This window comes from Miniopterus schreibersii, assembly GCF_964146895.1.
Source record: "Miniopterus schreibersii genome assembly, chromosome: 1".
In the NCBI taxonomy this organism is placed as follows: Eukaryota; Metazoa; Chordata; class Mammalia; order Chiroptera; family Miniopteridae; genus Miniopterus; species Miniopterus schreibersii.
The window spans coordinates 159,770,660-159,786,922 of NC_138101.1; the positions used below are offsets into that span (position 1 = coordinate 159,770,660).

The 16,263-nt window shown below is 40.5% G+C and overlaps 1 protein-coding gene across 3 annotated transcripts; it reads left to right on the forward strand.

Moving 5' to 3' along the window:
• The first annotated feature begins 1,629 nt into the window (after positions 1–1,629).
• LACTB (lactamase beta) lies at positions 1,630–15,836 on the forward strand. Of its 3 annotated transcripts, none has more exons than XM_081124122.1 (6): positions 1,630–2,093; positions 2,524–2,590; positions 4,140–4,330; positions 4,614–4,962; positions 6,601–6,766; positions 15,058–15,836. In XM_081124122.1, exons 1-6 carry the CDS (start codon positions 1,728–1,730, stop codon positions 15,587–15,589), a joined length of 1,671 nt encoding a protein of 556 aa, XP_080980248.1. In that variant the 5' UTR covers positions 1,630–1,727; the 3' UTR covers positions 15,590–15,836. The 3 variants fall into 3 exon arrangements, 2 of the variants coding, with proteins under 2 accessions (XP_080980248.1, XP_080980247.1); XR_013997875.1 differs by having other exon boundaries at positions 1,633–2,093; positions 6,605–6,766; positions 15,058–15,835; XM_081124121.1 differs by having other exon boundaries at positions 1,633–2,093; positions 4,614–4,878; positions 15,058–15,835.
• The last annotated feature ends 427 nt before the right edge of the window (positions 15,837–16,263 follow it).

The following is a 16,263-nucleotide window of genomic DNA, read 5'->3' on the forward strand; positions in this document are numbered from 1 at the left end:
GTTCCCAGTCCAGAGCCAGCTAGAACATTGGAGCTCTGGGCTCCTGCCTCATGGTGGTAGTAAAGATCCTGCCAAAATGTCTGTTAGCTGCTTGGTCAGGTTGCTTCCTAGGCACTTGGCTTGCATGGAGAATATTTATTCTCTGTTACCTCCACAGAAGCCATACTTTGGGTGGCCTCTAATCTACCTGCTTCCAAACTGGTGGAAGTCCATCCAGACATTGCTTTTGTTCTCTCTATGCCTTTGTGTTTCTGTTCCATTTCTGATCTAAGGAGAGGTACAGAAGAAGGCACAAAATATATATGTACAGTTTTTAAAGCAATGATAAAATCAGCACTTATTGTAACCACCACTGACTGTCTTTTACATTCTTTCTCTTTATACCCTTTCTCTCATTGTCCTGTGCTTGCAGTAGTGGGGCCCCTATGGTAGGGACCTCTAATGCTGTCTGGACGGAGTGCAGCAGTCCACTCTAACTGCAGGTGGTGCTCCAGAGACCTCCGTGAGTTGTGTTGACAAATCCCCTGGTTCCTGGAAATACTCTGGTCTCTTGGGGTTGTGGGCTTTGTGAGCAGCTCCAGCACCTTATAATCATTTAGCCCCAGTATCTTCTGACCAGGTATGCTTACCATTATTGCCTTTTCCCTTAAATTATTAGCTCAAGATGTTTACAGCTTTTTCTCCTGACAGCAGCTTGTCAATTCAAGCCTGTGAACTCTCTATATATTCCACCTGCAAGAAAAGACAGGATCATTTTATATATTGGATATATTGCCCCAGTACCTAAGGCCAACAAGCTTTCAAAAATCTTTCAGAAATGTGTGTATGTGCATATCCCTAAGTATAAAGAGAAAATTGTAAAACTGGAGTGGACATTTAATCATTTTCAAAATTAACATTATGCTATTAATTGTCTAATTAGGATTATACACATTTTACATTTTGTAGCAATTTGAGGTTAGATTTTTTTATTTCACAAGAACCTGATTATCTACAGATGGCTACCTGTAAATTATGTGAGTTATTTTTGGATTAAAATTTTTCAAGTGCAAATTTTTAAAAACCTTTCCTTACGACAACAAAAAATGTAATATAAGGCCTGGATGTAACTTAATACGTTTGATGTGATGTGGAGCTAGAGCTCCGGAAACAAGAGATTTTTTACAAGAGCCTTATGAGCTGAAATGAGACATAGAAAATGGAGATGGTGAGAGAGGGAGAAAAGAGGGTTCTGGGAGGAAAGGAGATGCGGGGCGCTGTTCCAGGAGCTGAGGGTCCAGAGGGGTCCCAGGCTAGTGAGGAATCAGAGTAGTTCAATGAAACAAAGTGCTAAGTGTCGTTAGGGAGGTGTGCACACTGGCGGTCAAGGTGTGCCAGCAACTCCCCAGGGAACAGGAACTAGGAGGGCTTCTCCGAGGAGGTGACGCTCGATCGGAGGGGGACGGACGGGGAGCGGGGAGAGAGATGAAGAAACACCTAGAGACCAGGCGCGGGGCAAAGGGAAAGGAGGGGAGGCTCGATGCGATCGGCGCTCGGGCCCTCGGGCGTCGACTGCTCCGGCCTGAGCGCGGTCTCCGCCCCCGCCCCTCCCCCTCCGCCTCCGCCCCCGTCCCCGTCCCCTCCCTTCCCCTCCTTCCTCTCCCCGCTCTCCTTCCCCTCCTGCCCCAGCGCCTCCGCCGCCCGCCCGGCCAGAGCGAACGCCGAGGCTGCCGGGTCTCAGAGACGCCATGTACCGGCTCCGGTCGGCCGTGACGACCCGGGCCTCGACCCCGGGGGGCTGGGCCTGGGGCCGCGGGCGGCGCGGGTCCCACCATCGCGCCGGGCTGCCGCGGCTCGGCCCCGGCTGGGTCGGGGGCCTCGGGCTGGGTCTGGGGCTGGCGCTCGGAGTGAAGCTGGCGGGCGGGCTGAGGGGCGCATCCCCCGCGCCGCCCCCCGCGGGCCCCGACCCCGAGGCGTCGCCTCGGGCCGAGCAGCCGCCGCCGCCGCCGGAGCAGCCCCTCGCCCCCTGGTCTCCGCAGACGCCGCCGCCGCCCACCTCCAGTCGGTACGCCAGAGCCATTGACAGCGGCCGTGACCTGCTGCACAGGATCAAGGTACGGCGACCAGGGGCCTCGGCGGTCGGGAGTCCGGCGCCCCAACCCCGGCGTCACCCCGGAATCGGGCCCCTCGGTGGTCTTCTCCCCGGGCCAAGCTGACCCCAGCCTGGGCGATGAGATGCCCACGGTCATCTTCCGAAAAAGACTTCCCGTTTTCCGACGGCCGGGTTACTGTCAGACGCTCTTGGGGGGTTGCCCAAATCGGGGAGGAGGTCACCGCCCGCCTGGGGAACCGCCTCTTCGCATTCAGGGTGCCAGCGGTGCACACCCCACACGTTCAGCGCCGGGCCCGCTGCAGCCGGGGTGGGCGGGGCCATGGAGGGGCGTGTCGGGGGCGGGGCCTGGGCGCGGCGGGGTTCCAGCGCCGGCGGACCGGCGGGGGTTTGCGCCTGTCTTTGAACTGTCTGCCTTTCCCCTTCGCTCTTAGGATGAGGTGGGCGCGCCTGGCATAGTGGTTGGAGTCTCTGTAGATGGAAAGGAAATCTGGTCTGAAGGTAAGCTCAGAAAAGTGTTATTTAGTATCTGGTTTTGTGCCAGTTGGTGAATGAAATCTTGGTGTTTTACTGCTGGGAGTGAATCTCATGAAATGCTGTTCAGTTTACGTAAAGTTATCCATATTGTAGAGAAAATGTGTCTAACAGAATAAAGTATCGAGTTTTCTATCCATAGATTTAAAATGTGACTAATGAATAAGTCGGAGTCTTAAAAATGGCTTGTTTCTACACCCGCTCCGAAAGGACTGGATTTATTGTTCTGAAAGTTGTTTCTAGAACAACCTGTTAACTGCTTATTTGTAGATAAACCCTTATGAGTAGATAAAACGTCAGAATTTTGTGTTTTTCATTTTTAATTCAGTCTATTGAGTCGCCTATTCTGTAAAAGGCAGGCACAGGATTCTTGTCCTTAAGGAGTTTATGATCTACTCTATTACTTTTTTTTGAGTAGGCACAGGGCAGCTATTTTTTTTTAAATATATCTTTTTTTATTTCAGAGAGAGGACGAAAGAGAGAGATAGGCAACTATTTTTTGAAACAAAGCTAGAAGCTTTAGGAGAGGGATTTCTAAGCATTTTATGATACTTGTATCAAATCATATTTAATAACTTGATTTACTTTTTCATTCCACACAACTTGGTCCAGCTTGTCATCCTAGGTTTTGAGGAACCATACTTTAGGAAATGTTTCAGTCCTCATTTAAATAAAGTAGTACTTATTTACTCTTACTATGGGAGCAGTAGGGAATTGAATTTAAAGAAAAATGATTCTTCCTCCAAGTATAAGTATAGCTAATCAGTATATCTAATTTATGAAAAATATTGTAACCAAAATTATATAAATATCAGCTTTATGGGTGAGGGCTCTGTTTTTATGCAAATAATTTTAGCATAAACCCTTTACAGTTTAAAAACAATCATTGTTTGCCTTTTTTTCTTTTCATATCTCAGTTCTTTACATCTCTTAGAATTCCACTTTCAGCCCGTCCGGAAGATGAAATCAAACTTAAAGTTTTTTCTAGAAGGAGCTTTAAATTGGTGGTACATTGTTTCTCTTCTGGTTTGCACCTGAATTGAATTGATAGTTAGCTAAATTGGGTTTGCAGGAACTCTTTTCATATTTTTTTTATTGGATAGATATTTTAAGGAATTCAGTGGAAATTCAAAACTCAAGAATAAATATAATCTGAAGAAGAACAATGATGTTTTCTTTAAAGAATGTGGAATAATTTACTTAAAATGTAGAATAACCAAATTGTTTAGATAAGCTAAGAAAAAATAGTATTTGAATCAGATGGAAATGACTATCGTGCACAAGATACAATTCTGTTTAGTTATGTTTAGTTATAAAGTTAAATTGTTAGACTTACTGTTGCTGGTGTTAAGACTCTTATCCCTTACATGATAAGTTTTCGTGAACTTGTAAAAGTGGAATTTCTTTCCTTTCAATGAATACACAAGATATTTTAAGCTAGTATTATTTCCGTTTATCAAGACTCCTTTGACCATAAAGTTTATTCATGGTGACTTTTTGCTCTTTTTCCCTGTAGGTTTAGGTTATGCTGATGTTGAGAACCGTGTACCGTGCAAACCAGAGACAGTTATGAGAATCGCCAGTATCAGCAAAAGCCTTACCATGGTTGCTCTTGCCAAACTGTGGGAAGCAGGGAAACTGGACCTTGATGTCCCAGTACAACGTTATGTTCCTGAATTCCCAGAAAAGGAATATGAAGGTGAAAAGGTAATGAAACTCGCAGTTCATTTTACAGATGGCACATTGAATAGTTTAAAAGGTTGCATAGGCTTCTTTGGTTTGTTTTCAATTATTGTTCTTTTTTTTTTATTTTTTTATCCAGATGATAATTGAGTGAGTATTTTCTGAAATTTGAAACTAAAGATTTGTATGCTACATATTTTTCCAACAGCAGTTTAAAATGGAAAATATTACTGAGGCAATGTTCCGAAGCTGCCAACTTCTCATTCTGGTTGAATAATGTGATTAATTTCCATGTTTTTACAATTAGGTTTCTGTCACTACGAGATTATTGATTTCCCATTTAAGTGGAATTCGTCATTATGAAAAGGACATGAAAAAGGTGAAAGAAGAAAAAGCTTATAAAGCCTTGAAGATGATGAAAGAGATTATGGAATCTGACCAAGAAAAAGAGTTAAAAGAAAAAGGCAAAAGTAATGAAAAGAATGACTTGGCTAAAGCTAAGACAGAGCAGGATAATGAAGCCAAAGGCCGGAATTCCAAACCCCTCAAGAAAAAAAATGATTTTGAGCAAGGTGAATTATATTTGAAAGAAAAATTTGAAAATTCAATAGAATCCCTAAGATTATTTAAAAATGACCCTTTGTTCTTTAAACCTGGTGAGTGTTAATTCCTTCTCTTAATAAACTCATTGAAGTGTTAATTTTCAGAAAATCCAAACTACCATCCTTAGTGCCTTTGACGTGGTAGATGATCGTGGCGTGGATTTTGTTGTCAGTACAGTGCTTGCCTTTTGTCTGCATTTCTTAATGATAGTTAAGAACTTAACACAGAGTTCCTGCCTAGCATCCAGGCAGCTGCTTGTTTAGATTTAGCCTCATGGAGGCTACCCAGTCAGTTAGTGTATTCTCAATATTAAGATATTTGTGGAAAAATTATGGTGAAGTGTTGGAATAATAGTTCTCCAAACAAAATCTGGACCCAAATGGATGTGATAAAGTATTGCTAGTATTTTAGTATTTATTTAGAATTTAAATTGCTCAACTTACTTTGTTCCTTCATTCCTTAAAGAAATTAGTGTTCAACTTAATTTTATTTCCAAAACAACTAATAAATTAAAATAGCTTTTTTTATATATGTTTTTATTGATTTCAGAGAGAGCAAGCGGGGGAGAGAGAGAGAGAGAGAGAGAGAGAGAGAGAGAGAGAAACATCAATGATGACAGAGTCATTGATCAGCTGTCTCCCTCTCGCCCCCTGCTGGGGGTCGAGCCCACAACCTGGGCATGTGCCCTAACCGGGAATTGAACCGTGACCTGAATCACTGAGCCATGCAGGCTGGGCCCGACTAAGTCTCTGTTTTTGTGTATTTTTTGGTATGATGCCTACTGAAACCACTTAATATCTTTAAGCTTACCATAGGTTTATTTTTTTTTATTCCATCTTCATATTAAAAGATTTTTTACCATGAGTAGATATTATATAAGTATAATTAATAATGGCAAAGAAATATAATTATGGATTTTTGTCTTTAAAAATAAGGTTCTCACCTATTTTTAGTACAGATGATACAATCTATGTTTCCAGAATCCAAAGTGAGATAAAGGTTTTGTAGTTGAAACAATATGTACATTTGAATATGTATTTGTATTTTAATATGTATTTGAAACAAGGTTTTTAACATCTACATATGTTTTATTAAAATAACTTGTGTAACTACTTATGCCTTAAGCAATAGGGAATAGGTATATTAAGAAGAAGATAGTTGCCCGGCCGGGCGTGGCTCGGTGGTTAAAGCGTTGACCTAGGATCCAGGCGATCAGGGTTCAATTCCCAGTCAGGGCACATGCCCGGGTTGCGGGCTGCAGCCGATCAATGACTCTCTCATCATTGATGTTTCTATCTCTCTCTCTCCCTCTCCTTTCCTCTCTCTGAAATCAATAAAGATATATTTTTAAAAAAAGAATAAGATAGTTGACCCAGTGATCCAAATTTGCTCTCTTTCCCTTCCTATTTTATTGCCATTTTGTGGGATTTTTTTTTTATCATAGAAAGCAGTAGATTCATGTGAAATTTTAAATGTGTTGATCACCATTTGATTCTTGTGTTAGGGACATGGAATAAGCAGGGCCATTACAAAGCTGACTAACATATCATCCATGGTGCTTTATAAATGTTGCAGTAAAATATTCCAGTTTTAAGGTATATACCAGTTTTTAGTGGAAAAATATTTTGCATGTTTTTAAATAATAATGAATCATTTTCTTTTTTTTTTCCTTCATGCAATGATGTCTCAAGGTAGTCAGTTTTTATATTCAACTTTTGGCTATACCCTGCTGGCAGCCATAGTTGAAAGAGCTTCAGGATATAAATATTTGGACTATATGCAAAAAATATTCCATGACTTGGATATGCTGACAACTGTGCAGGAAGAAAATGAACCAGTGATTTACAATAGAGCAAGGTAAATGAATACCTTTCAGTGTGTCTAACTATATCACATCTTAATACTATGTTATCAGTTAAACCTCAAATTTTATCTCTTTTCCAAAATCAACTTGCCACATTTTGGAAGCTTTTCTACATGTCTGTTTTTCCATTTAAAAAGTGTGTTTGTAAAATAGTCCCAAGATCCTTAGATGAAAGGCAGTAATAATAATTTAAGCACATGAATAATTGAACCAGAACTGCACCCATCACTGGCATCTATAATTTACTCTTCAATCATCTCTTTTTCTTAAATATTTATAAACTAATGCTTTCTTTGTTTACCTTTTATTATTTTTGTCTTAATTTTTATTTTGAAATGATTTTATACTTATAGAAAAGTTATAAGGATAATTTATTATGAAAAAGTTATAAGAATAAGTTATAAATATAAAGAATTTCCATATACTCTTCAGCCAGATTCTGCAGATGTTATCATTTTACCACATTTGCTTTATCTGTCCATCTATATGCTTTTGGTTTTCTTTTCCTGACCATTTGGAAATAAGTTGCAAACTTGATACTCCTTTACCAGTAAATACTTAAATGTGTATTTTCTAAAAACAACGACATTCAGGAAGTTAACGTTGACACCATACTTTTATCAAATCTACAGACCTTATTCAAATTTTGGAAATTGTCCCAATAATATCCTTGATAGCAGAAGTCTCATGATGCCAATTTATCCCATTGTTGGTGATGGTGATTTTAATTGTTGTGTTGAGGTGGTACTGGCCAGGTTTCTCCACTGTAAAAGTTTGAAAATCATTTCATTGAAATATAGCAGATGAAAGTTTTATCGTAATTTTTACTAGTGATCTGTAAAAGGGTCATTGAGAGAAAATTTTGAAGCTAATGACTTTTCCATTTTACTCTACTTATTTGGTTTATTAGAAAGATAATTTAATCAACTGTTTCCTATTTCCATTAGTATATGCTTTAAATGGCTTAGCAGTTACTTGAAATAGATGAAACAGTGGAATTTTTTTTAGCTTTATTCTCCTATCTTCGCACTAGTTTTGTTTAATATTCTGTTGTATTTAGTTAAATTACCATTTTAAAGTTACCAGCTTATTTAAGGGAATTAAAATGCATTGCTAGTCAGCCTGAAAGAGATTTCTTTGGACCTAAAAGAAATTGGGTTAGCAGCAAGCAATGAATTTTAATTTTTAAAAATGGCCTGTAGTTCTCAACCAGTTCAGACTCTTAGTGTTTTGGGTTTTTTGGGTTTTTTGGTCTAACATTGTACTTTACTGGAAAGCATAAGAAAAATTGACAAATGCTATAGGTTGTCATTTGAATCTAAAAAAGATTCTCTAATAAAGATGGTATAGATGCATGACCTTATTTTGATTTAGATCTGGGCATTTAATCACTTGATATGAATGCCTAGACTTTCATATAAGGGAGAGAAGAAGATTATGTATCGTTAAGCCTCTTTTCTAAACTGAAAATTAAGGTTCTATGAATGTACAGACTGCAGAGCAGCTATCATTCATTTGCTGTTTTCTTAATGAGTGATTAGTTTATGACTTGCACAAAAACAAAATATCGCATATGATGAGGAGTTAATTTTATTTTACCTCCCATTCTTTGAAAAAAGGCAGTGGGTTTCCATTTATATTAAAAAAAGGTTCCTATCTGCTCTGGGTTTTCTCTTTAGATTTTGGTAAAGGGGTAGTGGTGCTAAAGGGGTAGTTGATTCATTTTAGTTAGATTAAATGAGCTGCTGAAATAAAATAGGATGGAAAGAGTGTTACCTAGGAAAATCTTCGGTCCATTTGCTTTGTTTTTATTTTAGTTGATACATTATCTACTGGGCCTATGAAACTCAACTCTGCTTCTTTTTTTTCCCTTTTTTTTAATTCTCACCCCAGGATATATTTTACTGATTTTAGAGAGAGGGGAAGGGAAAGAGAAAGAGAGAGAAACATTGATGCATGAGAGAAACATTGAGCAGTTGCCTCCCATACACACACTGACCAGGGATCGAACCTGAAACCTAGGTATGTGCCCTGACCGGGAATAGAACCTGCGCCCTTTCAGAGCAAAGGATCACACTCCAAGCCATACTGGCCACATCGGCCAGGGGTTTCTCTCTTTTTTTTTTTTGTAATAATAATTTGAAAAGAACTTGAAGGGACCATCTCTTTTAGAGAGTTAAGGGAATCATTTCAACATATGTAGCTTTAAAAAAATAAAAATAAAAAACTCTTAAAGTAAACTTAGTAAATGCAAATTTCTATTCATTTGTTTTCAAGGTACCATTTTGCAGGAAATAAAATTTCCAGCAAAAGTTTCCAGCTTTGTTACTGACTCCTTGGTCATAATCATAAAGTAAATATGTTTATGCTATCCTGACCAAGTCTTTTTAGAGTTATTGTAACCCGAGAGTAAATATTTATTGCCTTTATCACTTCTCTGTGTATATTTTGTGTGTTAAAATAGTGCTTCTCAGTGTCTGTTGCCTGTTAAGCTATTTCCCCAGAATCCCACTCCAAAATACTACTTACATTTCTTTGGCCAGAATTTTAGCCACAGGTCACACTTAGCTGTAAAGAATGCAGAGAAAATGGTTTTTAGCAGGGTACATTGCTTTCCTGAATAAAATTGGGTTGATTTTTTTTTTAATGGAAGAATAAGAATATTGATTCTGTGTATGCAAATAGATATATCGACTCTGTATAGGCAAATAAACTAAATAGTCCTTAAGCAAATACCCACCAGGGAGTGGAGCAAATGTTCTTGCCACTGAAAGACACTCAGTTTGTTGATATGAGAATCCTTAGTCAATGCATTAGCTTATTATTAGACTTCGTTCATATTTTCTATGCATTTGGCATCATACTTGCAACAAAAATCTCTTTCATAATTAGATGGGACCAAACCAAATAAAGCGAATGCTTTCTGAAACATTTGCTGTATTTTGACAGTATAGATATGGCCTTCACCTTCTGTTATCTTTTTTATTATTATTTATCTTTATTTTCTAGATTTTCTTCTAAAATTAAGTTTTGTTTCTTATGCCTTTGGCTGACAGACTCTAGTAGTAGATTCAATCCAGATGTTAATGCTGAATGTTAAAGTGGGACTGGTTTTTATAATATGCATTTTAAATTCTGTGGGTTTTTAAACTTCTCATAGCAATAAAATACGAAGTAGCGCATAACTGTTTTTAAAGGCATTTAAGTAGCGTTTTAAAAATAAAAGTATTTTGGTTTCTGAGTTTGTAGGTGTAGATTTCTGTGGTTATGTAATGTTCTTGTGCAGAATCTAGAGACTCTTAAGTAGGAAGAGGCCGCTTGTCATTTGGCATCGTTCCACCAGCTATTCCTTACAGAGGTGTCCCTGTAACTTACTCAAGAACCTGTGTCTATGTCCCATTCTTTTTAGAGCAGAAATTTCTTAAGATTCTGAAATAAAGTTATTATTCAGCTGAACAGATTATTTTTATGAAAAGCCATTAATTTGTCCTCTGCAAAAAGGAATCAAGGGATTAAAGTCTAAAATCTAACTATGTAAAGTTGAAAATTCTAGATTAAAGTCTGGGATTCCCCATAGTTTTATGTTTTAAAGGACGAGTGACTGAGGAATTCTTATTTTCAGCCTTGAAATAGGTGGTTTGAAATGCTTTACGTAAAGGTGATTGTTCACCAAAATATACTGGTAGTTCTCTCCTACTTTACAGACTTGGAGTTCACTCTAAGGACTTTGTTTCTCAATGAGAAAATGTATTTCTTTTATCTGTGGGGAGCTTTCCATGTCCCCACCAGTTGCCAGGGAAGCGGCGTCCTTGTAATGTCACAAGAAGGAATTTTCTGAGACTTGCACAGGAGAATGAGTGGCATTTATTTGCATGAAATTACATCCCTGAGTTTCCAAGGTCCCATTTGCCTTCCTCCCGCCAAGGGAGAAGTCCAGCTGTGTTAGCAGGGCTGAGGTTAAAGCCGCTGCCCAGTTTCCGTCCGTATTTGCATGGCCCAGTCCAGCATCAGGCTAGCCTAGGCCGTGTTCCCAGCTGCAGTCCATCCGTCCATTGTGTGTGGGGTCCACATGGCCACGGGCCGTGCGGCCTCTCGGACCACATGGCTATGGAGGGAACACGGGCAAATGCAAGGAAGCAGAGGGACAAGAGAGCCACGAGGGCCCAGCCAGCGTGGCTCAGTGGTTGAGCATTGACCTAGGATCCAGAAGATCTCCCTTCGATTTCCGGTCAGGGCACATGCCCAGGTTGCAGGCTCGGTCCCTGGGGGGGCGGGGGGAGCATTCAGGAGACAGCTGATCGATGACTCTCTCATCATTGATGTTTCTATCTATCTCTCCCTCTCTCTGAAATCAATAAAGACTTTTTTTTTTTTAAAGGGGGGGGCACAAGAGCTAAGAGAGAGAGAGAGAGAACTCCTTTGTTGGGGTTATGTATTCCCAGATGTTCACCGGTGTGCATTGGCTCCACCCTCTCTAGCCAATGATCTCTGTTCAAGGTTAGACTGACAGGCATCTTTCCTAGTCTCCCAGACTTCACTGCACATGCCTCCGTTTCCCCTTTGTCCTGTCCCTTCTCCCAGTGATCTGCAGGGGATGGACCCGTGGTTCCCTGGGGAGGGTGAAGTTGCAGCTTCCTGGTGAAGCTGCCCAGGGGGCCATGCTTATAATGTCTGGCCTCCCTTTTGCTCCTTTTCTATTGTTAATAACTAGCTAATTACAATGGTAACATTTCTATTATTTGGCTCCTTTTAGATTTGATTGGCTTGGAATTCCAAGTGTAATTAGTGTTTCTGCAGAAAGTAATTAGGACCTAAAATATGGGAGTGGCCGTAGGAATGGAAGGAAGAAAGGGGCAGACACAAAGCAGAGACTGAATAATAGGGTTTAGCATCTAATTGGATATAAGAGTTGAGGGCAAGAGAGTCAACCAAGGTTTCAGTGGAGAGGGAAAATATGAGAAAAGGGTTTGGAAGAGATTAATTTAGTTTTAGTCTTGTTCATTTTGAGACATGAGAAGACCACATGTCAAGTCATTGGTTCTCAGGAGAGCATATATGATTCTGTAGATTTTTTTTTTTAATTTTCAAAGCACATACCTGTGGCCACCCCTGCTTCACCCAATATTATGACTTGGGCTTTTAGGGGACATATAAGAATCTTGCAGGAAGAAAGACAAGTTACTTTTCAAACGATGCCCACAGTCCCTCCAAAGTTACGAATTTTGAAGGGAGGGTATAATTTTGGGAGGTAGGAGTTCCAGAGGTGATTCTGATACACAACTCTCCTACCCTTCTCCAAAACCAAATTTGAGAATTATTAATGCTAATAGAAAATTCTATTGTAAATTTGGGACAGGGGTTGTGGTACAGGTGCAGATTTATAACTATCTCTGTAGAGGAAAAGACCTGGGACACTGGAACCACTGGTGATTGGAGGGAGCCCCAGGATAGAGAACTAGAAGAGGGCACTCAGAGCCGGACTGCCTGCAGGCAGCCAGGAAGGGCGGGTTAGCAGTGCTGCCCCGGGCAAATAGGGTGAAGACGGAGCAAAGGGAGTTAGGAGATCCTGACAGCCCCTAAGGGAGCGTGCTGCGTGTGGGGGGAGAACGGCAGCCAGAGTTTAAGGACCTGAATGACTGCAGAGGATAAGTGCATGGAAACAGCAGGTGTGGACTGTTTTATGTAGTTTGGCAATAAATGAGGAGAGAGAAAGGACTGGTAACTGGAAGATGTAACACGGGTAAAAAGATAAAAGATTTTTTTGCCCTGGCCAGTTGGTTGGAGAATCGCCCCGTACAGCAAAAGGTTGTGGGCTCGGTTCCTGGTCATGGCACATACCTAGCTTGTGGGTTCAACCTCCGGTTGTGGTGCGTATGGGAGGCAACCGATAGATGTTTCTCTCTCTGTCTCTCTCTGTCTCTCTCTCCCTTCCTCTCTATCTAAAAATTAATTTAAAAGTTTAAAAATATATATATCCTCAGGTGAGGATTTTAAAAGAAAGAGAAGTTGTTTTTTCTTAGGATCTAGGAAACTAGAGCATTTTGTGAAGGAGTCCAAGTTCCTGGCAAGGCACAGAAAGCCTTGCAGCATTTGGGAGAATGGACCCTTGGGTGGGACTTTTCCATGCATCACAGGGCATTTAGGAACGTTGGGCTTCTATCTACTAAATGTCAGTAAGAGCCCTCTAATAATTGTCACAACTGAAAAAAAAGTCTCCAAAATTTTTGCTTATGGGGTTGGTACTGCCTGTGTTGAGGATTACTGATTGTGTTGTAGGCCCTGGGAAGAAATTTGGGTTTTACTGTCATTACAGTGGTGACCATTGGGGGGTTTCCAGTGGGTGGGAGAGGGAGGAGACGCAGGCTCCGGCTTCTGTGTGCAGAATGGACTGCAAGGAGACAAATAACCCTGGACGCATGACTGGTGGAGCAGAGTTGTAGAGGCAACAATGTAGGTTGTGGAATTAGCCTTAAAAACAACAGGAAAATTTCTTAAGTGATCAGAGAGAAAGAAAAAGTAACGGATGGTGATGTCAGTATACTTTGAGGTAAAGAGGAGTTCCTGGCTCACTTTGGGTGGCCTCAGTCTTCTCAGTGCAACAGAAGGCCCAGGTATCTGCTAGTTGGGCCTGAGGCAGAGTGGAGGGCTGAGAGGAAGAGACTGGGAAGAGCTGTTAGGAAGGATATACCAGGGAAAACCAGAAGAAGGGTGAGAAGATTCGGCAACAGCAGCGAAGACCCTTAGCCAGTCTGTGAGTTGGTATCAGCCACCTTTGTTGTTTGAATTTCTACAGCCTTTCTTGGCAGATAATGGAACCAAGGAAAGGGCTGCCTGTACGTGTTCAGGGTCGGTCAGAAGAGAGGGACCTAAAGGTGCCAGTGAGATGACAGCTGAGATAGTTGAAATGGCTGGTGGTTTAGTTCAGGCTAGAAGAGAAAACCAGGTGAAATCAGGAGGAACTGAAAGACCAGGGGAAACGGGGGCGAGTCGCGGGGAATGATGGAGGCACAGTGAGGGCAGGGAGCAGGCTCAGCTCCAGAGCTGGAAGCTGGAAGCTGGAAGAAGCAGAAGTCATGGGAAGAAATTCCTGAGTTTGAGACCTTAGCAATACAGCGGTTTAAAGCGGTGGTGAGATTCGGGTCTGACTGCCTTTGAATAGCCCAAGTAGAGGGAAGATGAAGATCATCAGAGGTGAGACAGTCAGCTAACTGAAAACCTAAGAGCCTCATTTTATTATGAATCTTGAAAGAAAGGATTCTCCTGAGCCAAGTTTCATTTTTTGTTTGTTTTGTGACTTCATTTTATTTGCGTAATATTTATGGTACAGTCTCCTCACATTAGACTAGAAACCTCACGAGGGCAGACACTGTCTCTTTTAACACTTTATCCCAGCATCCAAACGGCGCCTGGCACAGAGTGAGTGCTCCATCGTTAACTGCTGAATGCACGAGTGACTCACAGCTATCACTTATTATATGCAAAGTGCTTTATACATATATTCCTAACTCTGCAAAGTAGATATATTTGTCCTCGTTTTACAAGATAGGCTCTGAAGCAGAGAGGGAGCAGAGAATAGAAATGCCAGACTGCCTGGGTCTGAACCCACAAGCTCTGTCAATGTGGGTACATACGTTATTTATACTCTTTGTGCCTCAGTTTCCTCATCTGTAAAATAGGGGTTATAACAGTACCTATCTCCTAATATTGTTACAAGAATAAATTAGTTCATATTTAATGTAATTCTTAGAACAATGCTTGGCACAAAGTAAGAACTCTATAGTGTTTGTTAATCAAATAAGATAAGCATAGTTAGAAAGGGTGAGATTAAGGGGTCCCAGCTGAGGTTTGCTAACTCCAGCTGCTTTCTCCTGCTACACCAAGACAGCACCACATCACGTCATTGTACATGGTACTTCTATGGTATTTTTAGCTAAGAGATCTAGTTTCCTTACAAATATTAACCTTATTTCTAAACATCTTGATGTGTACACTTTTAAATTTTTTGTAGTTATTAAAATTTTGATACACTCAGCACGAGCAAGCCATGACAGTAGGAAAAACAACCCACTTTCAATGCTTCGATTCACAAGTAATTAGACTAGCTTACTCACTCATCTGTGTTTCATTAAGACCTGAATCCTGAAAATTAGTGATTAGTTCCCGAGAATGTACGATTACCACATTGAAATGCAATCTGTCTCATGTACATTTTCCTATTCATTTTCATGTGTAAAGTCAACAATAGACTATTAAATTTTTAATGACCATTCTTATTTTATTTTAGATTTTACGTTTACAATAAAAAGAGACGTCTCGTCAACACACCTTATGTGGATAACTCCTACAAATGGGCTGGTGGCGGATTTCTGTCTACAGTGGGTGACCTTCTGAAATTTGGGAATGCGATGCTGTATGGCTACCAAGTCGGGCTGTTTAAGAACTCGAATGAAAATCTTTTGCCTGGATATCTCAAACCAGAAACAATGGTTATGATTTGGACACCAGTCCCTAACACAGAGATGTCCTGGGATAAGGAGGGTAAATATGCAATGGCGTGGGGTGTCGTGGAGAAGAAGCAAATGTACGGCTCCTGCAGGAAGCAGCGGCATTACGCCTCACATACTGGGGGCGCAGTGGGCGCCAGCAGCGTCCTGCTGATCCTCCCTGAAGAACTGGATGCAGACTCTGTACATAACAAGGTCCCTCCAAGAGGAATAGTTGTTTCTATCATATGCAACATGCAGTCTGTGGGACTCAACAGCACTGCTTTAAAGATTGCTCTGGAGTTCGATAGAGACAGAGCCGACACACCTTAACATCACAGGTGCAAAATGAACTGTTTTGTTTTTTTAAACATTAACTAAAATTACAAAATACATGAGGTTTTTAAGAATAAATTTGTAATATAGTATAATTGAATGCAGAAAATATGTACCTCTATAATTGCTTAATTTTGTAATTGTCTTTTATGGTAGAGTTAGTTCTTTATACTCAGGGAAGTAACTATATTGTATTTACTTTTTGGAAAAAAAATGTTAACTCTTGAAATAAAATATTCTGATAAAAATATATGCTTTTTGAATGTGTAATATAGAGAAAATCTCAACAGGAACCTCCAAATATTGTTCTTTTTTTCCTTTTTTTTAACCCACCCCCTCACCGCCTCCCCTTTGGTAACCATCAGCTTGTTCCCTGTATCTGTGGGCCTGTTTCGTTTGGTTCATTCGTTTGGTTTTTTAGATTTCACATTTAAGTGAAATCAGATGGCATTTATATTTCTCTGTGTGACTTATTTCACTTAGCACAATACCATCTAGGTCCACATCCATGTTGTTGCAAATGGCAAGATATTGTTCTTTGTTGTTGCTGTTGTATATGTGCCACTTCTTCACCCACTCAGCTCTCAGTGGACACCTAGGTTGCTTCTTGTCTTGGCTACTGTAATTAGTGCTGCAGTGGACATGGGGGTATATATATCTTTTTGAATTCA